The sequence below is a fragment of the Leopardus geoffroyi genome, chromosome A1 (genome assembly GCF_018350155.1).
Source record: "Leopardus geoffroyi isolate Oge1 chromosome A1, O.geoffroyi_Oge1_pat1.0, whole genome shotgun sequence".
In the NCBI taxonomy this organism is placed as follows: Eukaryota; Metazoa; Chordata; class Mammalia; order Carnivora; family Felidae; genus Leopardus; species Leopardus geoffroyi.
The window spans coordinates 135,672,129-135,698,510 of NC_059326.1; the positions used below are offsets into that span (position 1 = coordinate 135,672,129).

The 26,382-nt window shown below is 35.6% G+C and overlaps 1 protein-coding gene across 1 annotated transcript in view; it reads left to right on the plus strand.

Annotated features, from left to right (window-relative positions):
* SLC30A5 (solute carrier family 30 member 5) overlaps positions 1–26,382 on the plus strand; it is a 35,206-nt gene that overhangs the window by 7,010 nt on the left and 1,814 nt on the right. Inside the window, exons 2-14 of the mRNA XM_045446080.1 lie at positions 2,458–2,580; positions 3,753–3,819; positions 5,720–5,805; positions 9,792–9,879; positions 13,550–13,637; positions 14,824–14,900; positions 15,139–15,309; positions 16,769–17,057; positions 17,236–17,444; positions 17,984–18,141; positions 19,422–19,551; positions 21,940–22,141; positions 22,802–23,028. Of these exons, the coding sequence (XP_045302036.1) occupies positions 2,458–2,580; positions 3,753–3,819; positions 5,720–5,805; positions 9,792–9,879; positions 13,550–13,637; positions 14,824–14,900; positions 15,139–15,309; positions 16,769–17,057; positions 17,236–17,444; positions 17,984–18,141; positions 19,422–19,551; positions 21,940–22,141; positions 22,802–23,028 (1,915 nt within the window). The remainder of the gene's footprint in view (positions 1–2,457; positions 2,581–3,752; positions 3,820–5,719; positions 5,806–9,791; positions 9,880–13,549; positions 13,638–14,823; positions 14,901–15,138; positions 15,310–16,768; positions 17,058–17,235; positions 17,445–17,983; positions 18,142–19,421; positions 19,552–21,939; positions 22,142–22,801; positions 23,029–26,382) is intronic.

Genomic DNA, 26,382 nt, shown 5'->3' on the forward strand with positions numbered 1-26,382 from the left:
GCATTTTTCACAAATGTGTAAACCTATGTAACTTCCATCATAAGCTATAGGACATTTTTTATTATCCCAGAAAATCTGATTTATCTTTTTTTTTTTTTAATGTTTATTTTTGAGAGAGACAGAAACACAGCATGAGTGGGGGCGGATCAGAGAGAGGGGACACAGAATCTGAAGCAGGCTCCAGGCTGTGAGCTGTCAGCACAGAGTCTTATGTGGGGCTCAAACTCACAAACTGTGAGATTGTGACCTGAGCAGAAGTCAGACGCTGAACCAACTAAGCTACCCATCACCCCTGATTGATCTTTTAAACAGAAGTTTTAATAAAGTTTATACTGATCAACAAATGGGTTAAATGGGAACTTCTTTAGAATGCTTTAGGATGTGACTTACATGATTTGACAATAACATTTTTATTAGCTTTTGGGAGATTAATTTTCACATAGTTAAAATCCCCAGTTTGCACTATCAAAGGCCCCCCAGATTATGTTCATGATAAGAAAAACCACTTTGCTTCAAATCTTTTTTTCTTTTTTTAAATTTAGTATGATACTATCTGGACTAAAACAGAAAATGAGCCATCTTGGCTGGTGAAGATGCTGAGATTCATTCTTTCAAGGACTAAAATTTATTTTAATAATTGCATCAAAATCTTCCTAAAATCTATATTTTCATGCCTTCTTAATCAGATTACTGTTTGTTTAGTGTAGTTTAGCTCTTTCATGTTAATTCACTGCCATGGCACTTGATTATTCACATTCATCAAGTTTTATACTGTCCTATATACATTGATATCCCCCTTGATGTCAGATTATATTAACTCTGAGTGACTTAGGTTTCTTTTAAAATTCTGTTTGCTTTTTGAATTTTTTCTCCCATTGGTAGAGACTTCTCATCTCTGCCAGTGTGCTGGCCTTGGACATCCCTTACACCTACTTTTTAATGTACTAACACCTGTTTGATGTAAACTTAAAAAATGGTCTCCTGAGTATTAATTACACAAAATCTCCTATTAGGGTGAAGGAAAAAATATTAAATTTCTCAACTTTTTATTTCTTTTTTATTTCTAATTTGTATATGTTCTATAATGTTCATTATTACAGTATTCACGGTTCAGTATTACACGGTTACAATGGACACACAGATAATGTGTTTCATGCAAAGAATAATGGTTTTATTCTAAGAAAACCACTAGGCTAGAAAATTGAAGTAATTTCTTCCCTAACTTTAGTTTCTTTTTCAAGAGCTCCTTTTTTCTTCCTTTTTATGGCAGCCTAATTTTTTCATGCGTGCAATATTCTTTCTTATATCTCAGAGAATATTATTTATTATTCTTTGTTGTTTTCTGCTATTACCTGTAATGTCTTTATCTGTTAAATTTGTTGTTTCTGTTTGTTTGGCCTTTCATAAGCTTATCTTAAAGGATTGATTATCTATGTTTGCTATTCATATTTGAGTGAGGGCTAAAAAGCTAATTAGAATGAAGACCTGTGTGAGGCGTAACCCTAGTGGATCCCTAGAAGGGTTCTGCTGGGAGATTGCAGCCCAGCCGTTAGGATATTGGAGGTAGAAGAGGAAAGGGAGGTGGGGTGGCGTTAAGAAACTTCCTTTAATTTCCATGGTTTTATTCTAGCACTTCATGCCTCCTCTCTTTGCCTTTTGTCTAGACGTCTCCAGAAGCTAAGCCTCATCTGTCCTGTCATGATTGAGGAGAGGTAGTTGCCTGGCTCTGCTGGGTGAGAATGTGGGGATCTAACTACTTGGAAGACTTCTTGATGCTTCTCTTTTTAACTCCCCAGGCCTTTCTCAGGTGCTTCAGATTCCTGAGCCTTTACAAGACTCTGTAGGGCAGGTTGTTTGACTTTTCAACCATGACTTTCACTGCAGCCACATAGCAAAGCAGAGGAGGGGTAAATCTAAGGCATTTACCATTCCTCTGTTTCTTCCTACAGTGTGCTCTTCTAGTTTCATTGCAGGTAGAGTTTGGTGTCTGTTTTTCAACAGACTATACACACACATACACACATATACATAGACACATGGTCTATACATTGAAAAGAATCTGGGGGCACCTGAGCAGCTCAGTTCGTTAAGAGACCATCTCTTGATTTCTGCACAGGTCAGGATCTCACGGTTCATGGGGTCGAGCCCTGAGTCAGGCTCCACAATGAGAGCACAGAGCCCGCTTGGAATTCTCTCCCTCTTTCTCTGCCCCTCCCTCCTCTCTCTATCAAAATAAATAAATAAACATTAAAAAGAACATAATCTGCAAGTATATATACCAAAATATTAATAGTAGTTATGTAGATGGTGAGTTGTTTGGGCTTTTGTTTGATGTTTTTAATGAATATCTGAGGTTTTTATAATGATCCCAAAACTTTTATAATAAGAAAAGAACAAATGACAGAGTTCCTTGTGATTTTAATGATACTGAAACTTGTTTCTGCTTTTATTTTTCAGATTAACAAAATATATTGTGTTACTATGTTTGACTAAATTTTTGAAGGCTGTGGGACTTTTTGAATCATACGATCTCCTAAAAGCAGTTCACATTGTTCAGTTCATTTTTATATTAAAACTTGGGTGAGTGTGTGTGATTCCTTTTTCCTTATGTTTTATTTATTTGAAACTCCTGTTTTAACTGAGTATCTTTAAGAAATTTTAGATAGAATATATTGTGCTATTTATCCCTCCTCACTAATGTATGATAATTTAATAAAAAAATAGAATACCTAAGGTTAGAGGTACAAAGAGAATTTTTTAAATGATTATTGTACTGTAATAGCTTGCCAAAACTAGACTTATACTGTACTTTGCATTAATGAAGTTTTTGTAGATTTCTTTTAATGTCCAGCTTAATAGAAGATTGCTAAATTCTCATATCTGTTTCAGCGTTCAGTCTGTTGCAGGATCTCTTTTATCAGTTAACCTCTGAAGAGCTCCACTGTATACCCCTGAGAGCATAAAAGTGAAAAGAGCAGATAATTTATTAGAATTTTTGTAAAAATAGTTTTGATGCTACAGTTTCCCTAAAAGAGTCTCCAGACCATACCACTGGTGTAGTTCAGCCTTCCAGCAGGTAGAATGTTACCTGAGACTTGTCTTGGCACAGATGTTCCTTATTTTCTAAGTTAATCTGTGCCGGGTTTTGTTCACTATATGTTCCCTTCACACTACAGGGTCCTCATATAATATAAATTTACATTATTCTGCATATTGCAAGAAATTCTCTGTAAATAAAGTTTCTCTAGATCTTGAGATTTATAGTGACCACTTTCTGTTAATAACAGTCTATTATTAAGGACTCCTGGGAATTAATTTTAGTAATTATGGAAAGTGATTCTTTACTAGGAAATTGTAAGCAGTTGTATGCATTTTTATATAATCATTTTGGGAATGTGAAACCTAAAGACATACAATAAGTACTTTCTTCATTTCTTTTATTTCAAGATTTGTTATTAAATTTTGGAGAAGATAGATTTTTTTTTTTTTTTTTGGTATTTCCCAGTATGAAAAAACATTGAGACTCCTTTTCTTTTGTGGCTTGTGAATTGGTTCTGAAGATAATTACAAAATAAGCATTCCTCAAAATGTTGCAGTGGAAGCTTTATTTGAATAAATATTGTTCTCCAGTATAATTTTTTAGAGGGTAACATACCTTTCAAGTTCTAGTGTATTTGTTTAAGATAAATATCTTAAGATTACACCTTGTATATAAGACAAATATTAATATATTAATGTTTCAATATCCACAGAACTGCATTTTTTATGGTTTTGTTTCAAAAGCCATTTTCTTCTGGGAAAAGTATTACCAAACACCAGGTGAGTTTTTTGCACAATTCTTTTTTCCTAGCAGCTTCCTAGTTAGTGGGCCAAGAGACAGTGACCTTTCTTTGAGCATGGTTACTTAAAAAATGACTTAAGTACACAGCAGATTATTTCCAGAGTTAACTTGGTCTTGATTTGTCTTTCAGTATTAAGGCTTTAAGAGTAAACTAAAGTGTTAAGATTGCAGAATGTTTAAACATGCAGAAGAGGGTAGTACCTGGCTGGCTCAGTCCGTAGAATGTGTGACTCTTGATTTCCGGGTTCTGGGTTCGAGCCCCATGCTCAAACCCAGAGCTTTAAGTATTTTTATTACTTAAAAATAAAATCTTTTTTTTTTTCAATATATGAAATTTATTGTCAAATTGGTTTCCATACAACACCCAGTGCTCATCCCAAAAGGTGCCCTCCTCAATACCCATCACCTACCCTCCCCTTCCTCCCACCCCCCATCAACCCTCAGTTTGTTCTCAGTTTTTAAGAGTCTCATGCTTTGGCTCTCTCCCACTCTAACCTCTTTTTTTTTTTTTCCTTCCCCCCCCCATGGGTTTCTGTTAAGTTTCTCAGGATCCACATGAGAGTGAAAACATGGTATCTGTCTTTCTCTGTGTGACTTATTTCACTTAGCATCACACTCTTCATTTCCATCCACGTTGCTACAAAGGGCCATATTTCGTTCTTTCTCATTGCCATGTAGTACTCCATTGTGTATATGAACCACAATTTCTTTATCCATTCATCAGTTGATGGACATTTAGGCTCTTTCCATAATTTGGCTATTGTTGAGAGTGCTGCTATAAACATTGGGGTACAAGTGCCCCTATGCATCAGTACTCCTGTATCCCTTGGGTAAATTCCTAGCAGTGCTATTGCTGGGTCGTCGGGTAAAAAAAAATATGAAGAAGAAAGTAGAAAAATGTTAAGTTATACAGTACTTTTTTTGTAATGCAGTATCCTTACTCTGAAAGATTTATGAATGAGACATGGAGACATACCCAAGAGCCTAGTACAAGTGTCATGAGGAGGCAGATAAAGCATAGGGGTTAAGAATGAGGCTTCTGGAGGCAGACAGATGCATATTCTGTCTGTCCTTACAAACTTTTACTTTGAACAAGTTAATTAATTTCTCCCTTAATATTTTCACCTATGAAATGGAGTTAATAATACCATTGTAATGAAGCTGTGAGGAATAAATGAATTAATACATATAAAGTTCTTGAAGTAGTGCCTGGGATATAGTGACTATGCAGTAAGTATTAGCTGTTACTTTCATCTTCATTATTATTTTCTATAGACCCCTGAAGTTCAGGATACATAGCAGAAATGTCCTGCATTTTGCATAGTCACCTCATATTATCACCTCTTTGGACAGTAGAGGTATATCCTACTACGTGTTTGCTGTATGCGACAACTTAGAAACTAGTACTGCAATTTTTTATTAAAATGACAAATGCAGGTACCTCTCTTTTAGAGACCATGCATGTTTTAAAAATGGGATTAATATTTTAAACCCCATCATAACTTTTTTTCTCTTTTGAAGTAATTAAAGCTCTGAATATCTCTAGAAAAGAATTTAAAGACTAAAACAATACATGTTCCTAGCAAACTAGTGAGAAACTAATAAAAAAAAAAAAATTTATACTCTATAGAAAAAGATCTCAAAATCTAACAACAGATAAGAATATAGAAAATGGAAAACAGACTACTGTCTTACAAATCTAGATTTAGTCAAAGGATCTTAACATTTTCTATTTAATTTCAAGATACGTAATTATTTAGCCTTTAAAATATTTAAGTGCTACCATTATTTTCTTTCCCTATGTGTTTTGTTTAAGACTTTGAGATAATAGAAAAACATACATGAGTAAAATTTTTAACTTTTTGTTTCCATTTATAGTGGATCAAAATATTTAAGCATGCAGTTGCTGGGTGTATCATTTCACTCTTGTGGTTTTTTGGCCTCACTCTTTGTGGACCACTAAGGTAAAAGTGCATATTTTGAATGTTTGTTTGTGTTTCTTAATTTTGAATATTAGTTTTCTTCCATTATATATAATATCAAATGCTTATGTGCAAATGCTTCTATCACTTGTATAGCATTGGATACAATTCAACATATAGAGTGGGGGAGAGAGGGAGGGAAGGAGAGAACCTGTTGAATTTGTGGTCTAGCTTTTGGTGAACACCATTAATGTATTGTTCATGATCTGTCATGATATTTTAATAGTTAAGAATCTAGTTTCAGGGGCGCCTGGGTGGCTTAGTTAGGCGTCTGACTGGCTCAGTTCATGCTCTCACAGCTTGTCAGTTTGAGCTCTTTGTCAGGCTCTGTGCTGACAGCTCAGAGGAGCCTGCTTCAGATTCTGTGTCTCTCTCTCTCTCTGTCCCTCCTCTGCTTGCACTCTGTCTCTCAGAAATAAATAAACATTAAAATTTTTTTTAAATCCAGTTTCAGAAAAGTTTTAGCATAGGTGGCTTTTTATCATCCCTTGGTGATCCCTTTTAGCAACTGATTTTAGAAACTAAAAGGTCTGAAGTGGTAAATAAAATCAACCAGTAGAAGAGCAAAATCTTTATTTAAACACTTTTTTCTTCACTACTCTGAAATACTCTTACCAACAGAAAATTCTTTAAAAATATGGTCGTAAACAAATGTCTTGACAACAGTGTGTCAATCATCAGATTAAAGATGAGTTAAGTCTCATATTCCCCTACATCTATATAGAGCAATTTTTTTGTGTAATGGACCAATTCCCGGTGGTGGGGGGTGGTGCTTAAGGGCCACTTAATAGGAATTGTAACATGTACAACTCTGCATAAACATTTTTAATGCTTCTCTGTAGCTAAAGAGTTTTACTCATTGATTGACAGACAGTATAAGAAAAAGTACCTGGCCACTGTTGGGAGGAGGGGGGTATGATGATGAGAGGTAAGGAATAAAATTAAGGGTATTTTAAAGAATCTCACTCAGAATAATGGGGTAGACAGAGTAAAAATGATAGGTGGAAAATGCTTTGTGAAAATCCTTTCCCCTCTTTTAGCTAATAGAATAGCTTCCAGGTTTGAGTCCCTTTAGCCTATTTACTGTGTACTTCGTCAGATGCAGGGTATACATAATTCCAGATGTCATGTCCTTGTCCATGACAGCAACAGCATCCTGGAATGGTAGGTAAGGCAGCTGGATTTTCTCAGCTTGGGAGAGCTTTTTCACTTTATGCTTGAATATGATTAACAGTATTATCATCTCTAATATTTTAAGTTTCTTTTCCATGAAATTATGTTTTGTTCTGTATGTTATTAAATCACTGTCCCCACATAGTAGGGTAGGGAAAGAAGGGGAAAATTGTTAAATTCTTACTTGACTCCTTATTTAGTCCTCTACTTCCTACCCTTAAAATCCCTCACTGCCAGCTCCTGTGCCAACACTGCCCCTCTCATTCTTTTATTAAAACCATCGTGCAGGGTGCCTGGATGGCTCAGTCGGTAGAGCATGCAACTCTTTTATCTCAAAGTGGTGAGTTCAGGCCCCATGTTGGGCATCGAGCCTACTTAAGTTTTAAAAAATAAAAACTGGGGCGCCTGGGTGGCGCAGTCGGTTAAGCGTCCGACTTCAGCCAGGTCACGATCTCGCGGTCCGGGAGTTCGAGCCCCGCGTCAGGCTCTGGGCTGATGGCTCAGAGCCTGGAGCCTGTTTCCGATTCTGTGTCTCCCTCTCTCTCTGCCCCTCCCCCGTTCATGCTCTGTCTCTCTCTGTCCCAAAAATAAATAAACGTCGAAAAAAAAAATTTTTTTAATAAAATAAAAAAATAAATAAATAAATAAAAAATAAAAACTATCATGCAGTTTCTTGACTAGAAAGACTTTGTGGAGTTGTTTCTGGGTGGCTCATTCGGTTGAGCTTCTGACTCATGATTTCAGCTCAGATCATGATCCCAGGATTATGGGATCAAGCCCTGCAGTGGGCTCCATGTTCCCTGTGGAGCCAGCGTAGGATTCTCTCTCTTTCCCTCTGCTGCTCTCCCTCATGCACATGTACACAAACACATACTGTCTCTCTCTCTCAAATAAAAAAGACCTCTTTGGTGTTCCATAGCCTGTCTCATTTCAGGTTGGTATTACTCTTTTGATATATTTATTTTCTTAAGTAGTACCTCATAATCATTAATAGAATTAAAGTTAGTATTGCTGTGTTCTGTATTAGATTTTTGAGTAAAGAGAAAAAATGAAAATGTGTTAAAAGAGAAGCTGAAAATCTTACTATTTAGATCCTATAAGCCCTGTTTTTGCTGGTGATAGTTTTTTAAGTTTTTAAAATATTTCATACAGATAAGAGAAGAAATATGTTTAATAATAGTGAACATTTACGTATCCAACATCCAGTCCCCCAAATAAAATCTTACCAATACTTGGGGGCACCTGGTTGTTTCAGTCAGTTAAGGGTAGTGACTCTTGATTTTGACTCAGTTCATGATCTCACAGTTGTGGGATCAAGCCCCATATGGGGCTCCTCACTGAGTGTTGAGCCTGCATAAGATTCTCTCTCTCCCTCCTGCTGCACCTCCCCTATACCGCATGCTCACTTGTGCATTCTCTCTCTCAAAAAAAAAAAAAAAAAAAAAAAAAAAAATATATATATATATATATATACATATATATATATCTGTATATGTGTATATAACACGTGTATATATATGGGGATCCTGGGTGGCTCAGTCGGTTAAGCGTCTGACCCTTGATTTCAGCTCAGGTCATGATCTCATGGTTTGTAAGTTCTAGCCCTACATCAGGCTCTGTACTGATAGTTCAAAGCCTGCTTGATATTTTCTGTCTCCTCCTCTCTCTGCCCTTGTCTGCTTTCTCTCTGTCTTGAAATAAATAAACTTAAAAAAAAAAAATACCAATCTTACCAATGCCTTTGAATGCTGGTGTTTCCCTCCTGATTGTATCCCCATCTCCCCCTACCCTTGGGTGTAGTCAGCATCTTAAGTTTTGTTTTTCATTTTCTTGGTTTCCTTTATAGTTTTTTCACTATGTACCTAAGTCTTTTTTTTTTTTTAATGTTTAATTGTGGGTTTTTTTAATGTTTACAAGTTTTTTACTTTATGTACATAGATGATTTTGCGTGTATGGTCTACAGTGTACTTTTTTGCATTTAAATTTATGTTTGAGACTTGCCTATCTCGATACATGTTATATATATATAGTTCATTTTTATGGCAATTTTTAAATATAAGATTCACATACCTTAAGATTCATTCCTTTTTTCTTAGTCCATTTGGGCTGCTATAACAAAAATACCAAAGACTGGGTAGCTTTTAAACAGCACAAATTTACTTCTCACAGTTCTGGAAACTGGCAAGTCTCAGATCAAGGTGAGGCAGATTCACTGTCTGGTGAGGCACTGCTTCCTGGTTTCTCTATAACCTCACATGGCAGAAGGGGCAAAGGGAGTGCTCTATCGTCTTTTATATGAGGGCTTTAATTCCATTCATGAGGGGATTCACACTGGGGATTGAGTTCAACATATAAAATTAGAGGGGATGCAAACATGCAGTCTATAACACATTTAAAGTGTAGTATTCACCATTTCTTAATATATTCATATAATTTTATTCATTTTTTACTGTTGTAAAATAGTCCATTGAATAGATACACTCTAATTTATATTTTTCTCTTACCAGTAGCATTAAGTTGAGGCTACTGCAAACAAAGCTGGTATGAGCAACCTCTAAGTGTTTCCTGGCACACGTACACAAGAAATTGGTGTGATATAATCATGCAAGTAGTATTACCAGGTAGATAATGCCAAAAGGTAGCTAATTCTAAAGCATTTGTACCTATTTATTTTTCTCAGTGTTTTATGAAATCAGGAAGAAATACTTATTTTCTCTTACTCTTGTTGAATTCATGCTTCTTGGTAAAGATCAGATATATTTTGTGTGAATGATAATGTTTTTGTATTTTTCTAGGACTTTGCTGCTATTTGAACACAGTGATATTGTTGTCATCTCACTACTCAGTGTTTTGTTCACTAGTTCTGGAGGAGGACCAGCAAAGGTACAATTTTCTTTTATTAGTTACTTGAAAATTGAAAGTATACGTGTAAAGTATTAACTAAAGCAATTACATAATATCTTTTAGCATTTAAAAGAATGTAAGGTTGGGGGCGCCTGGATGACTCAGTCGGTTAAGCACTGACTCTTGATTTCGCTCAGATCATGATCTCACAGTTCGTAAGTTCGAGCCCCACATTGGGCTCCTCACTGACAGCTGGAAGCCTGCTTGGGAGTCTCTCTCTCTCTCTTCCCGTCCCTCCCCCCATGCTTGCCCACACACTTTCTCTCTCTCAAAAATAAATAAATAAAAGAATTCAGGGGCTTTTTCTGCTAATTTTAACTTTTTCTTGCAAACTTTTTTTACTTTTTATTCCAAAATCATCATATGTTCCCAGAAAGTGGCAAAAAGAGCACGAAGAGCACCCTTCACTCAGTTTCAGTGGTAACTTCTTACCAACTCAAACACACTATGGAAACCAAGAAATTGACATTGATATAATCCATAGACCTTATCAAGATTCAGAACTGTTTGATCACCACAAAAATCTCCATCATGCTGTAGCCAAGCCTGTCACCCACCTTATTCTTTCTTCTTTCTTTCTTTTTTTTTTTTTTTTAATTAATTTTGAGAGAAAAAGAGCAAGGGAGGGGCAGAGAGAGATAGGGAGCGAGAAGCAGGCACTGAACTGTCAGTGCAGAGCCCAACCCGGTGCTCGATCTCACGAACCATGAGATCATGACCTGAGCCAAAATCAGGAGTCAGCTGCTTAACCACCTGAGCCACTCAGGTGCCCCTCACACACCTCATTTTTAACCCTTATTCGTCATTTTTGGAAAATACCTAAGAACTTGTTATAAAGTCTAATGAGCATTTCGCCAACTAGGCAGCTTTATTTATCTTTTTTTTTTTTTTTTTTTTTTTGAGAGTGCACACATGAGCAGGAGAAGGGTAGAAGGCTTGGAAGAGAATCTTAAGTAGGCTATACACTCAGTGCAGAGACCTACTCAGGGCTCAGTCTCACGACCCTTAAATCGAGAGTCAGACATTTAACCTACTGAAGGTACCCCAGAAGCCTTCTTTATCTTAAATAACTTAAGAATTATCCTTCTTTGGTAAATGAGTCATAAATCTACAATTCCAAATTCTTAAAACTACAGTATTTCTGTTTTACCCAATCGAATGCTTTCTGTGCATGGTACATTGTCCCAATTACAGGGGAAAGGAGAAATAAAGATAAATAAGGTGTAGTAGTCCGTGTTCTAAAAGGAGCTGTTTCAAGCTGAGTATTGGAGGCACATGAATAAAATTAAGTGAACAAAGTAATATGCCAAGGAGAGCAGAGAGACTACCCAGCCCATAGATTTCAAATAGGATCATTAATATTAAAGCATATGCCAATATTTTTTTTCTTTCAATGTTTATTTTATTTTGAGAGAAAGAGAGCGTGAGCAGGAGAGGGGCAGAGTTAGAGGGGGAGAGAGAGAATCCCAAGCAGGCTCTGTGCCATCAGTACAGAGCCCAACAAGGGGCTCAAATTCACAAACCATGAGATCATGACCTGAGCTGAAATCAAGAGTTAGTTGCTTAACTGACTGATCCACCCAGGCGTACCCTGTATGCCACTCTTTCTTTGATCCCATTCATATATTACGCCATAATAAATGTCAAGTGGAGCACCTGAGTGGCTCAGTTGGTTAATTGTCCAACTTCAGCTCAGGTCATGATCTCACAGTTTTGTGAGTTCAAACCCCACATTGGGCTCTGTGCTGACAGCTTAGAGCCTGGAGCCTGCTTTGGATTCTGTGTCTCCCTCTCTCTCTATCTCTGCCCCTCCCCCACTCATGGGTTTTCTCCCTCTCTCTCTCTCTCTCTCTCATTATTTATTTATAATAAATAATATATAAATAAATATTTATTTATTTAAATAAATATTTAAAAATAAAAAAATAAATGTCAAGTGGATTGAAGAGTTTTGTGGACACAAATATATAATAAAATAAATGTAGAATTAAAATATGTAAAATGTATTAAATAACATAAATATATAACATACGAAATAATATAAACATGTATAATATATAAAATAAATATATGTAAAATAAAATAAATTATGTGGAGAAAACCTTCTGAGCATAAAAGCAGTGGGGAAAAAATCACAATGGGAAAACTCAGTAAATTTGAATTCATTATGATTATAACCTTCTATGTAACAGAAGTCATTGTGCAGACAACAAACTAACAATAACAACAAAAATTACCACAAGTAAAAGTTTTACATTTCTTTTAAAATATAAATCACTCAAGTAAGTTAAGAAAAATGCTTAAGATTCTCAGTAAAAATGATCCAAGGGCAGGGAAAGACAACTCACAAAAGAAATACAACTGACTTTAGGGGCACCTGGATGCCTCAGTCAGTTGAGCATCTGACTATTGATTTCAGCTCCCATCATGATCTCAGTCTCATGATGTGAGGTTGAGCCCCACGTCAGGTTCTGCACTGACAACATGGAGCCAGCTTGAGATTCTCTCTCTCACTCTCTCTCTCTCTCTCTCTCACACACACACACACACACACACACTAAATGTTTTTTAAGAAAGAAATAAAAATGACTTAAAAACAAAAAATTTGTTGCAGTTAGACTCAGAAATGAGAGTATAAATCATATATATTTTCTCATTAGTGTGTTACAAATCTGGGCATCTATCCAGCTGCAGGGTTTTTTTCTTAGCTGTGACTGAAGCACTACAAAATTTCATTTGCTCTCTTTGACAAAAGATTAAATTACATTCTCCATAGCTGGGTATTGTTGATATTGTGTGGTTTATGTGTACTGACTTTTGTCAAAATATCCACCACTCTAAGAGAATTTATCAAGTATAGTGGTGATCACATTAATGAATAGGACTCTCACTTTAAATTTTAACTTTTATTTAATGAAAGTGTATGGTAGTACACCTATAAATTTATAAATACAGAATGTATAATAATGCTATTTAGATGGCTTTTATACCCAAAATTCTGAAGTATTTGCATAAACTAGGCAGTATGTTCCTCCTATGATTTTTTTTCATCAAAATCCTTTCCCTGGAATGAGAATATAAAATTTAAAAATTTATCAGCTTTTAAATGCTCTGCACCTTTACTGGATATGAGAAATGACTGCCAATTTTCTTAATGTGCCCTCTTAGTTCTGTTTCCATAGAAGAGTCATAACTAGAATATTGATATTATTATCAATAATTAACTGTAAATTAACTGTCTATCACTTGCATGTTGTAGAATAAAGTAAGTTCATGCTAATAATTCTGTAGCTTCTTGAGGTTTTCAACCCGAAGCAAAGTAACATTTAGGGATATTAATTCTGCAAACATAAATGGTTTGTGCATGGTAACATGCCTAGTCCTATGAACAAGGAGACAGTTGAAGTCATCATTATTATATGCCTTAAATGCCCTTAAACTATTCTGCAGAATTTGTTGTAGCTCTTTGCTTTTTTTATCTGTTAATACTGCTTATTTATGTTATATAGTAGAAGGGCTTTAATGTCAGATGTTATTTTTTCTTCGCATATTTATTTGAAAACAATTTTTCTTTAGTATTTGTATAGTCATGATCTTAAAAATCAGCTCTTAAAATAGTCATCCTAAGTAATATTTTCTTCATTTTCAGACAAGAGGGGCTGCTTTTTTCATTATTGCTGTGATCTGCCTATTGCTTTTCGACAATGATGATCTCATGGCTAAAATGGCTGAACACCGTATCCTTTTGCAATAGATTGGAATTACATAGTCTTGAAAATAGGAAACTGGCAGAATGGGACAAGGAGGATTGAATTAAACTGATCAGTCATGAATGAAACTTCCATGAGTTAATGTAGGTATTCAAATAATGAGTAAATTCATTCTAAATTAAATATTTTATGGCATCCTAATCAATATATTCTACAGAGACAGTGAAAGAATATTTTAGAATGTCCTGGTACTTAAAACAAAACAAAAAAAAAGGATTTGCCATTCAACAAAATCAATCCATTGACTCCCTTGTAACAAATTTAACAATTCAAATACTTGATTTAGAAGTCAGTTGCAATTATTAAATATAAACTTTTTTTTGAAATTTAATGAAAATGAAAAATCTTTGGCATCTTCTTGCCGAAAAGAAAAAGTTGAAATTCCTTAACCTGGTAATCACTCTCTTGCTCTAAACTGTTATTTCCAGTTCAGCTTCTACTCTTCTATAACCCCAACTTTCCAGTCAAATAAGTATACCCCTTTTCCTCTACAAACAGATATGCCTTGTTCCTTCCTGTCCATACCCCTTTGCCCGCTCCATTTAGCAGAACGTGGAACACCAGTTTTAATTCTTCTGGTTACTGATACTGTTCTAGAGCCTGTAACTTAAATAACACTTTACTTTCTTAGACTGAAAGAGGGTGGCATGACTGCAAAACTCCACATTGCTTGTGATGTGTCTCCGCCCCACCAACCCTTTCTACTTGCTGCTTTACTGAGGCTTACATGGTCAGTGATTTAGAAATAGATTTAGGATTGATTCGACCTCTTGTGCTGAAAGAGCAACCTTAATTCCTTGGTAGGAATGGTCCAAAATGTTCCTTGGTCTTGTCCCTTTGCCCTACTCATAGTATGCATGCATATACTTTTGAAGGTTAACTCCTGAAATTTAACAACTGTATCTCAAGCACTATTATAATTGTTTTGGAGACAACAAAAATACAAGCCATTCCAATTTATAAATTATGTCCCAAAATTAAATGTTTAATTGTTTTGTTTTTAAGGGCAATATATTGTTGCAGGTAGTCAGGTTTGGGGTTCCCAAATTAGTCTCTAGTCAACCCAAAATAATGTAGCTAAGATTTTAGGAGGACTTCAGAATTCAAAGGGTTAATATTTGGGGTTTTTCTTCCTTTACTGCAACTCACTTAGCTGAAGGACATCATGACAGCGCTCTAACTCACATGCTTTACACAGCCATTGCCTTCTTAGGTGTGGCAGATCACAAGGTATGTTCTTTTCTTTGTTCCTAACATAATCAAGAGATTTTGAAAAGTTACCACAACTGTAACTTTAAAAGTGCATTAAAGTAAGTTATCAGTAATTTACAGTACTGCCTGACATTTAAGTAGTTTGGTAATTTAGGATATGGAAAAAACATAATAGTTCCATTTCTTCCAATACTATGTATTGAAGGACTGAGTGAACCGTGTGTTTCTAATGAAACTTATGTAATTTTATTTATAGGGTGGAGTATTACTGCTAGTACTGGCTTTGTGTTGTAAAGTTGGTTTTCATACAGCATCCAGAAAACTCTCTATAGATGTTGGTGGAGCCAAGCGTCTTCAAGCTTTATCCCATCTTGTTTCTGTGCTTCTCTTATGTCCATGGGTCATTGTTCTTTCTGTGACAACTGAGGTAAGAGCAGGAATGTATTGGTAATAAGTAAAATGAATTGCTGTTACTTATAAATTTTAGTTCATTTCAGTACGTTGTATTTTATTTCACTTCAAGCTTACAAGTGTTGTAAGTTATCTTTGCTTTTTTTCATAATTTTTGAAAAATTTTTGGAATTTTTATTGCTTATAGAAAATATAAATCAAGTACTATTACATATATATATCCCTCCCATTCCTGTAGCTCAAAGGAATCAGTTAAAGACATAATTTAGGAGGTACCTGAGTGACTCAGTTAAGCATCCGACTCAGGATATCGGCTCAGGTCCTGATCCCAGGGTCGTAAGATCAAGCCCCATGTTGGGCTCCATGCTGAAAGGGAAGCCTGCTTGGGATTCTCTGTCCCTTTCTCTTTCTGCCCGTCTCCCACTCACGTGTATGCACATGTGTGCTCGCGCTCTCTCTCTCTCAAAATAAAATAAATAAACATTAAAAAAAAAAAAAAAAAAGACACAGTGCCTGGGTGGCTCAGTCGGTTGAGCGTTTGACTCTTGATTTTCGCTCAGGTCATGATCTTGGGGTTTTGTGGGTTCAAGCCCTGTTTAGGCTCTGCACTGACCCTGTGGAGCCTGCTTGGTTCTCTCCCTCTCCCTCCCCTTCTCCCTCTCCCTCTCTCTCTCTTTCTCTCTCTCTCTCTCTCTCTCTTTCTCTCTCTCTCTCTCTCTCTCTCTGCTCTTCCCCAGCTAGCACTCTCTGTATCTCTCTGAAAATAAATAAACTTAAAAAATTTATTTTAAGTGTGGTAACACAACCGATCCGGGAGAAGCCTGCGGGAACCCCGGGGAGAGTTCTCTTTTCTTTGTGAAGGGCAGGGCGCCCTGGAATGGGTTCGCCCCGAGGGAGGGGCCGCGCCTTGGAAAGCCTCCTGGTTCCAAAAAAAAAAATTTTATTTAAAAAAAAAGACACAATTTAGGGGCGCCTGAGTGGCGCAGTCGGTTAAGCGTCCGACTTCAGCCAGGTCACGATCTCGTGGTCCGTGAGTTCGAGCCCCGCGTCGGGCTCTGGGCTGATGGCTCAGAGCCTGGAGCCTGTTTCTGATTCTGTCTCCCTCTCTCTCTGCCCCTCCCCCGTTCACGCTCTGTCTCTCTCTGTCCCCAAAATAAATAAACGTTGAAAAAAAAAAAAAATTTAAAAAAAAAGACACAATTTAATACTTAACCATGTGTTACTTATACACAAGGATTGTGAATCACTTAGTATTTATAAAATTATTAAACCATAATGCTTTTGTTTTTTAATACTTTGGGGACTACTAGGAAAATGCAGTAATATTTTATATCTCTTATATTTTGGCATTTTATGAATCATATTTAATCACAGTATTTGTTTATATATAAAGAGATTAACTAAAACATAAGATATGAACTTTATACCTCTGCAGTACTGACAATTTCTTTTTTTCTTCTCTGTTTAATTCCTAGAGTAAAGTCGAGTCTTGGTTTTCTCTCATTATGCCTTTCACAACAGTTATCTTTTTTGTCATGATCCTGGATTTCTATGTCGATTCTGTTTGTTCAGTCAAAATGGAAGTTTCCAAATGTGCCCGCTATGGATCCTTTCCCATTTTTATTAGTGCTTTACTTTTTGGAAACTTTTGGACACATCCAATAACAGACCAGCTTCGAGCTATGAACAGAGCAGCACACCAGGAAAGCACTGAACACGTCCTGTCCGGAGGAGTGGTAGTGAGCGCTATATTCTTCATTTTGTGTGAGCACTTTTCCCCTTAGGAAATTTCATCTTATGGATTCTGGTGTGGAAGTCATTTACTTAATTTGGGAATTTGTTCAGTGCTTGCATTTAGTGCTGACGGGTGCGGTGTTGGTTTGGTAGCTTAAGCTTTTAAAGCTTTTATAATGTTCATGGGTTTTTTTTTTCCTTTTTTTAGCTGCCAACATCTTATCATCTCCTTCTAAGAGAGGACAGAAAGGCACTCTAATTGGATATTCTCCTGAAGGAACACCTCTTTATAACTTCATGGGTGATGCTTTTCAGCATAGCTCCCAATCGATCCCTAGGTTTATTAAGGAATCACTAAAACAAATTCTTGAGGAAAATGACTCTAGGCAGATCTTTTACTTCTTGTGCTTGAATCTGGTAAGATTTTTAAATATTAATGACATACCTTAAAAAGTTTAATCTTTTAATTTTGATATTTCTGGTAGAATTTTAGTAATTACCAAAATTTCTGATCATCAGGGGCTAAAACTATATTTTCTGTAAGTAATAGGAAGATTACAGGATCATATTCAGACTACTTATGCAACTTTTGAGGCATTTTAGTTGCATCAGTTTAGTGTACTATTTCAAATCAGTAAATATAGTATCCTGTAAAGATTTTTATCTACTTCTTACAGGATCTCACTACAGACCACAGTGCTAACATTTTGTAGCCTAGTTTATTGAGTTCTACAGTCATATAAATGAAACTGTCTCCTTTTAAATGATGTGTAAGATGAACCTATCTGATTTAGTATCTTAACAGTTTATATGAAATGAAATAAAATAGCAGTTATATCATCAAGTAAGGTTTGTGTAATAAACGGTTAAAATTGTCATGATTGCATTCTGATAAATGTATTGCAACAGTATTTCCCAACACATTCCTCCCCTATTTGTCTTTAAACATATTTTAGCTTTTTACCTTTGTGGAATTATTCTATGGAGTGTTGACCAATAGTCTGGGTCTGATCTCAGATGGATTTCACATGCTCTTTGACTGCTCTGCTTTGGTCATGGGACTTTTTGCAGCCCTGATGAGTAGATGGAAAGCAACTCGGATTTTCTCCTATGGGTAGGTACCTTGACCATCAAGGTGATGTAACAAAATGAAAAAATTCTCAGGGCAAATTCCATCTTAGGAAATAAAATTTAAAAAAAAAATTTTTTTAATTTATTTTGAAAGGGAGAGAGAATATGCATGCGTGCATGAGTGGAGGAGAGGCAGAGAGAGGGGGAGAGAGAGAATCCCAAGCAGGCTCCATGCTGTTAGCACAGAGCCTGATGAGATCATTACCTGAGCTGAAATCAAGAGTTGGCCCCCCATGCACTGAGCCACCCAGGCACCCCAGAAAATACAACTGTATTACTTTTAATACAAATAATTTTTCAGAGCTTTTTTTTTCTTTAATTTGAATTAAGTAAGAGGAAATAAACCAAGCATGATACTGAATGGCAGTGAGCTCAAGATTATACTCTCTGCCAAATCCATCTTACATGGAGGTAGCAAAAATTAGTTAGATTTTGAGCTCTTTGCCTAACAGTTTCTTGGAGACAATGGAATGTGCATGGTCATTCACATCTTTGCTGTTATAAACAGTATTCAAACTTTGAAGTGGCTATGCATGAAATGCCCTTTCATTAACTGAATTCATTTCAACTGAATTCATTTCAACAAATACTAGAATCCCTGATTTATATGATGAATTTTGATAAGACCCTAAATAGATTGATAAATTCAGCTATTTTCAACTGTTTATATTCTGAAAGTCAGAGGGGCCAAAGATACAAATAATTTTGGTACAAAGCAGAATCTGTGTGTTGTGACAGAGGTACAGAGCCCATCAAAGGCTTAAAGGAGAGAGAAGTAACTTCTTGCTAATAAATTAGGCAAGGCCTTGTATAAGAGAGAACATTAAAGAAGGACTTTGATATAAATATTTAAAATTTTAACAAACGTATACAGAAAGACTCTTTCAGCATTGGTGTGGTGTTTAAAATCTTGATAATTTTCTAGTCTTACTAATTATGTACATAATTGAAGATCTAGACTTATATATCCTCTTTTGTAACATAATGTTTATGCTTTAAAAATATTTGTAGGGGCGTCTGGGTGGGTTGAGCGGCCTACTTTGGCTGAGGTCATGATCTCACCATTTGTGAGTTCGAGCCCCACATCAGGCCCTGTGCTGATGGCTCGGAACCTGGAGCCTGCTTTGGATTCTGTGTCTCCCTCTCTCTCAGCCCCTCCCCTGCTCGCACTCTGTCTCTCTCAAAAATAAATAAACATTAAAAATTTAAATAAATAAAAATATGTGTCATTTCCCTTTCTAAAAATATTTTTTACATTTCTAGGTATGGCCGAATAGAAATTCTCTCTGGATTTATTAATGGACTTTTTCTAATGGTAATAGCTTTTTTTGTGTTTATGGAGTCAGTGGCTAGATTAATTGATCCTCCGGAATTAGACACACACATGTTAACAGTAAGTCTCTTTTTTTCCTGTTTGATTTTCTACTCATAACCCCTTTAGCTTTCTCCATGCTAAAGTTTAACTACCTGTAATTATTGATGTAGGAAGGTTTTACTTTATTTTTATAATTTAAATTAACATAAGCTCTTGACCCTGTATTTACATTTACACTGCTGACTCTTAGAAATTAATCCTTTTCTCTCATATTTTAGCAGTCAGAATATTAGATGACATTCTAATACATAACAGATATCTTTCTGACTTATCCAGTGTTTTTGTGTGAAGATGTGCTTTTATTTTATTTTTTTTTTAATGTTTATTTATTTTGAAAGGGAGCAAGCATGGATGGGGGAGGGGCAGAGAGAAAGGAAGAGAGAAAATTGCAAGCAGGCTCTAGCTGTCAGAGCAGAGCCCGACGTGCGGCTTGATCTCACAAACCGCGACATATGACCTGAGCCAAAATCAAAAGTTCAACACTTGCGAGTCACCCAGGTGCCCCAAGATGTGCTTTTAAATACCTGAGGAAATTTGCAGAATGTTAGCGAATCAAAAAAATACTATCATTTTAAAGGCTTTATCTTATAGATTATTTACTGTTAGAAATTTTTAATGTTCTCCCTGTATTGCCATACATTTATATGTGCTGTTTCTTGAAGCTGGCATGCCCTTCCCTCACATCTGCCTTTCCACCTTCCTCAAGACTTTGCTTGTGTGTCTCAAGTGAGAGATTTTCCCTTAACTCCTGTCTTCCTTCCTCAGTTTCTTAGATTTCCCTTTCTCACTATTCGCATTGTATCTTGGTTTTTTTTTTTTTTTTAAGCAACATTGAGTTAACTCCTTTGTCATTCTTCCACAATTAAAGATGTAAGTGAAGTATCTTGGGGACCTGAATGGTTTATTATTAAGTGTTAAATTCTAGCACCTGGCTTGTAGTTATGAATCTGGTTGGTGGAAGTATATGTTAGTAAAATGCTTTGGATTACAGTTTGGAAATATATTTTGAATTTTAAATGCTCACATCCTTTAACCTTTAATATTTATTACAGAAATACTTGCACAGGTGTGTAAAGGTGCATGATTCATTGTGCCATTGTTCATTATGGCAAAAAAATCAATAAAAAGACTAATGAAATAAAGATGTTGTTTATAGAAAACTAGGTGCCCAGTAAGAAGAATGAGGCACATCTATATATACAGGCATGAAAAATATTTGTAAGCTGTACTAAGTTAAAAAAATTTTCCAAAGCAGTATTATAACATGATGCTATTATTGGTTTAAAAGGGGATTGATGTATGTATTTTAGTACATGCATAGAGTGTACACTATTCTCTTAGTGACTAACTCAGGGTTAGAATTATAAGGGGGATTATACTTTCTATGTTGTTGTTTTTTCTGGTGAAATCTATACAAATGAAGTATTTATCATTAGAGGACAAGTAGTTGAGATGATGGGCATCTCTTTATGCGGTATTTGATTTAATTCAAAGTTCAGTAACCATCTTCAAGCTCATAAAGCTAACTAAAATTTTAAAGTCTAACAAACAAATGAGCCACAATAAGAAATACATAGTTCCCATATATGATTACTAAAGTAAATCTCTTCTCTTACATCCTTTGGAAATTGATTAGAATTATCTGTACCCGTTATTTTTATATATTCTTTTTATAAATCAAATGAATTTCTCTGAAGGAGAAATTGTAGACGTACATAAATTAAGTAACACCCTTAACTATTACCCAAAATCATTTTGTAAGGATAATCAAGGATAAGTAACTTTATGTATCCTTTAGGATGTTGTTGTGGCATTATTAAATCCAGACAATGCCATTTATATCTTTGCTTTTCCATTATACTTTTTTTTTTTACTTTGGCAAATTTTACTGTATTTAAGACACAGTAAGACTGTATGTATTTGGAATCTACTAGTTAGTAAATTATAATCATTGCCTTACAAACTGAAATTTACCTAGTAATATAAATGAGATTTCAACTACAGTGTATACTTAAACAGTACTTTCAAACTCTATTTAAATAAACAAAACAAAACTTTAGCATAATTTATTTATTCATAAACCATGAACCAGGTGCATATTATTCTTAATCACTTGCTTAAAGCAAGTCCAAATCCTTCTACTTGCCAAAACTTTGGTTTTTGGAAGTTAAAAATGTTTTTTCTAAAATACTCAAAAATCCGATTTTTAAAAATTTTGGATTTCCAAACAAAACTACATTAATAAGTAAATAAAATTTCTGAATTTCCTTATTGAACTTTGTGAGGTTTTACCATAAATACTTTTAAAACCATAAACAGAAAAACATTTAGATCTGTAGTAACTTTTAAGTAACAAATTTATTTTTTTAACTACAAATTAAAGGTTTTCTTTTCTCCTTTTACTAGCCAGTCTCAGTTGGAGGGCTGATAGTAAACCTTATTGGTATCTGTGCCTTTAGCCATGCCCATAACCATAACCATGGAGCTTCTCAGGGAAGCTGTCATTCATCTGATCACAGCCATTCCCACCATATGCATGGACACAGTGACCACGGGCATGGTCACAGCCACGGATCTGCAGGCAGAGGCATGAATGCTAACATGAGGGGTGAGTCCTTGCCAAATACTCTCCTACCTTTCAGTTATGTTCTGAATTGACACTGTCTTACTTGTATTAAGTATTAGGCTTCTGGTACAGCTTTATTTTTGTAAAACAATCTGTGGTTAAAAAATAAATAAATAAAGTCATCTGTTGTAGAAAATGCTCACATTGGTTCATAAATGTCAATTTTTAAACAGATTATTATAGAGTCCTTTTCCTGTGACATTTGCATAAATATTATTTGGAACGGGAACACTGTGTCATTATGAACTTTCACTACAAAAGAACCAGGAAATTTTTATTGTATTTTAAATATACATGGGGGAATTTTTATCACTTACTGTGTTAAATTATATATTCTGATGGTTTGATAGAAGTAATTTGCATAATGTCAAAACTTGGCTCATGTGTGATTTCTAGGAAAACCACACCATCATAAAACTTAACACTCTCTGTTACCGTTGCCTACATTTTTCCCTTTACCACTGGTCTGTGAATTGTTTGAGAGCAGTGACCTTGTTTTTTGTTGTTTTTTTTTTTTTTAAGTACCATCCCCTAGCAGAATTTCTGGTACATAGTAGATACCCAGTATTGTTTATAAAATGGATAAAAGAACTAAATTAGATGTGCTTTAATTTTTAGTGTTTTCATGTGTTTTACTTGCAGGTGTATTTCTACATGTTTTGGCAGACACGCTTGGCAGTATTGGTGTGATCGTATCCACAGTTCTTATAGAGCAGTTTGGATGGTTTATTGCTGATCCCCTCTGTTCTCTTTTTATTGCCGTATTAATATTTCTCAGTGTTGTTCCACTGATTAAAGATGCCTGTCAGGTTCTACTTTTGAGATTGCCACCAGAATGTGAAAAAGAACTACATGTTGCTTTAGAAAAGGTACTGTGTGTAATTTCTTTACTATATTTTTTCCTTTTATTGTTATTTTTTAATGTTTTGTTTTATTTTTGAGAGAGAGCATGTGCACACATGCAAACGGGTGGAGGGGCAGAGAGAGGGAGAGAGAGGATTCGAAGTGGGGTCTGCCCTGACAGCAGAGAGCCCAATGCGGGGCTCAAACTCACAAATGGTGAGATCATGACCTGAGCTGAAAATGAACACCGACTGAGCCACCCTGGTGCCCCTGTTTTTTCCTTTTAAAATAGCATTTGAAATTGAGTAAGTTGACCCAACTAGGAATGTGAAAAATATGAAGAAAATACAGTCTTATTTAAAGGACATAATAATAAGTACTGAATAAATGGAGACATTTTTCTTGGATGGGAAACAGTATTGTAAAGATGTTGTATTTCTTTTATTTAAATCTCAGTGCAGTTGCCTTTCCTTGGGATTTTTGGGTTTTTTTCCTTTTGTTTGTTTTATTTTGTTATCCAGTATTACTTGGAAGCTTATTTGGAAGAGTTAATGCTTGAGAATAACAAAAAAAAAAAACCCATAAATTACAGAATTAACTAATAGGATGCTGTTTGGTGATTATAAAGTTACGGAATAATCCAACACAAATAATAGTTTTGTTTTTGCACAACAGTAAACACATAAATCAATTTTTTTTAAATTGGTGGTCCAGAAACAGACCCAGGAATTTATGGAATTCAGTATGTAGCAAAGCTTGGCATTTTAGATCAGTGGGGAGAAAGGGCGGACCTAATTAATATTTCTACTTAGTGGAATATAAAAAGCTGTATCTCTTTACCACCAAATATCAAAATGTATTTCCAATGTACTGGATATGTAAAAGATAAAAAATAGTGAAGGTACTAAAATAAAATAGAAGAATACTTTCAGAGCTACAGAGGTAGAGAAAGCCTTTTTAATAAGCTCAAATTGAAACCAGAAGCCAAAAAAGGACAGAAAAAAATCTATAGATTGGAGCAGTTAAAAATTGTTGATTGGCAAAAGACTCCATTAACAAATAAGAAATACAGAAGGCAGACAAGAGAAAAATATTTGCAGCACATATAAGCAACCAGAGACTTACTGTGCATAATTTTTTAAATTAAGAGAGTCTTGGGGCGCCTGGGTGGCTCAGTTGGTTGGGCGGCTGACTTCAGCTCAGGTCATGATCTCACAGCTTATGGGTTCAAGTCCTACATTCAGCTTGGAGCCTGGAGCCTGCTTCAGATTCTATGACTCCCTCTCTCTCTGCCCCTCCCCTACTCACATTCTGTCTCTCTCAAAAAATAAATAAACACTAAAAAATTAAAAATTAAAAAAAAAAAAATCAAGAGAGTCTTGAGGCGCCTGGGTGGCTCAGTGGGTTGAGCTCCAGCTTCAGCTCAGGTCATGATCTCACAGTTCGTGAGTTTGAGTTCCATATCAGGTTCTGTGCTGACAGCTCAGAGCCTAGAGCCTGCTTCAGATTCTGTGTCTCCCTCTCTCTGCCCTTACCCCTCTCATTCTCATTCTCTCTCTCTCTCTTAAAATAAAAAAAATATTTTTATAAAACAAATCTGTTTAAAAAAGAAAGTCTTGTAAGAAAATGGACTAGAATATAAATCAGCAATTCACAGAAAAAACAAATACAAAAGAAATTTTTTTCAGCTTGTGGTTTGCCATGTCATATTTTCTTTTAAAGTAAGCCTCACCCATTGTGGGGCTCAAACTCACTCAAGATAAGAGTCACATGCTCTACCAACTGAGCCAACCAGGCACCCTTGCCATATCACATTAAATCAGGATCTGCTGATGAAAAGTTGGCATCTTGAATATTAAAGGAATAGCATCTTAACCCACTGTTTTCATAAATAAAATTAGTAGTTCCCTCACCTTCTTGTTATTAGTGAATACTACATTTTTCTATAAGTGAAAAAAAGTTTTATTTCAAAAATAATGTATGTCCATTATGGGAAAAGGAAAACTTCAAAATACAGAAAAGCACACACACACAAAATCACATATAATTCTACCACCTAGAAAGAAACCTCTTTATATTTTATTTTATTTTATTTTATTTTATTTTATTTTATTTTAATTTTATTTTAGTAATCTCTGCCACCAATGTGGAGCTCAAACTCATGATCAAGAGTTGCATGCTCTAGGGGTGCCTGGGTGGCTCAGTTGGTTAAACGTCCAACTCTTGGTTTCAGCTCAGGTCATGATCTCACGTTTCAGGAGTTCGAGCCCCACATCGGATTCTAAGCTGACAGCACAGAGCCTGCTTGGGTTCTCTCTCTCTCTCTCTCTCTCTCTCTCTCTCTCTCTCTCTCTCTGCCCCTCCCCATTTGTGCTGTCTCTGTCTCTCTCAAAATAAGTAAATTAAAAAAATATATTTAAAAAAAAAAAAAGAGGGGCACCTGGGTGGCTCAGGTGATTAAGTGTCCGACTTCAGCTCAGATCATGATCTCACGGTTTGTGAGTTCGAGCCCCACGTCAGGCTCTGTGCTGACAGGTCAGAGCCTGGAGCCTGCTTCTGATTGTGTGTCTCCTTCTCTCTCTGTCCCTCCCCTGTTCACGCTCTGTCTCTCACTCTCTCTAAAAATAAAATAAAAAACATTTAAAAAGAAAAAAGAAAAGAGTTGCATGCTCTACCAACTGAGCCAGCCAGGTGCCCCTGGAAAGAAGCACTTTTAAAAATTGTTTTTCTATATTTTAGGTATTTTGAACATGGCAAAAAACTATTTTGTGCTACTTTGTAAATTTTTCCCCATTTAATTATGTCATATTGATAAATACCTTTAATACATTTTTGATGACAGTGTCCTATTACATTATATGTGTTGTCTGTTTTTAACCAGTTCTCCATTACTAAGCATAAAGGATATCCTTTGAACGTGTTTCTATACTAAATAATATGTGAATGTATGTGTCAACATGAGGAAACCATTTAGTCCATTGAATGTATCCCAAAGTTTAGCATCGGTAGAGTACCTCTTCAAGAAGGGAAAATGGGTGTGCAACTATTATTCACTTCCCATTCAGAGCTGTCTTCCTTGGCATCACTCTGTTGGAAATATTTTACTTCAAGCGAGTTGTCCCTTTCCTTTCTCACTTCCTTGCTCTCCTTATTATCTTTTTTTTCTTCTTAAGAGAGGGAGAGAGAGGATCCCAAGCAGGCTCCACACTTGTCAGCACAGAGCCTGATGTGGGGATCGATCCCACGAACCTTGAGATCATGACGTGAGCCGAAATCGAGAGTCAGACACTTAATCATCTGGTTCCTGGAACAAAAAGATTGCTTTGTGTTAAATAAATAAGGCTTTATGTCCATTTATATCACCTCTTTTTTTATCTTAC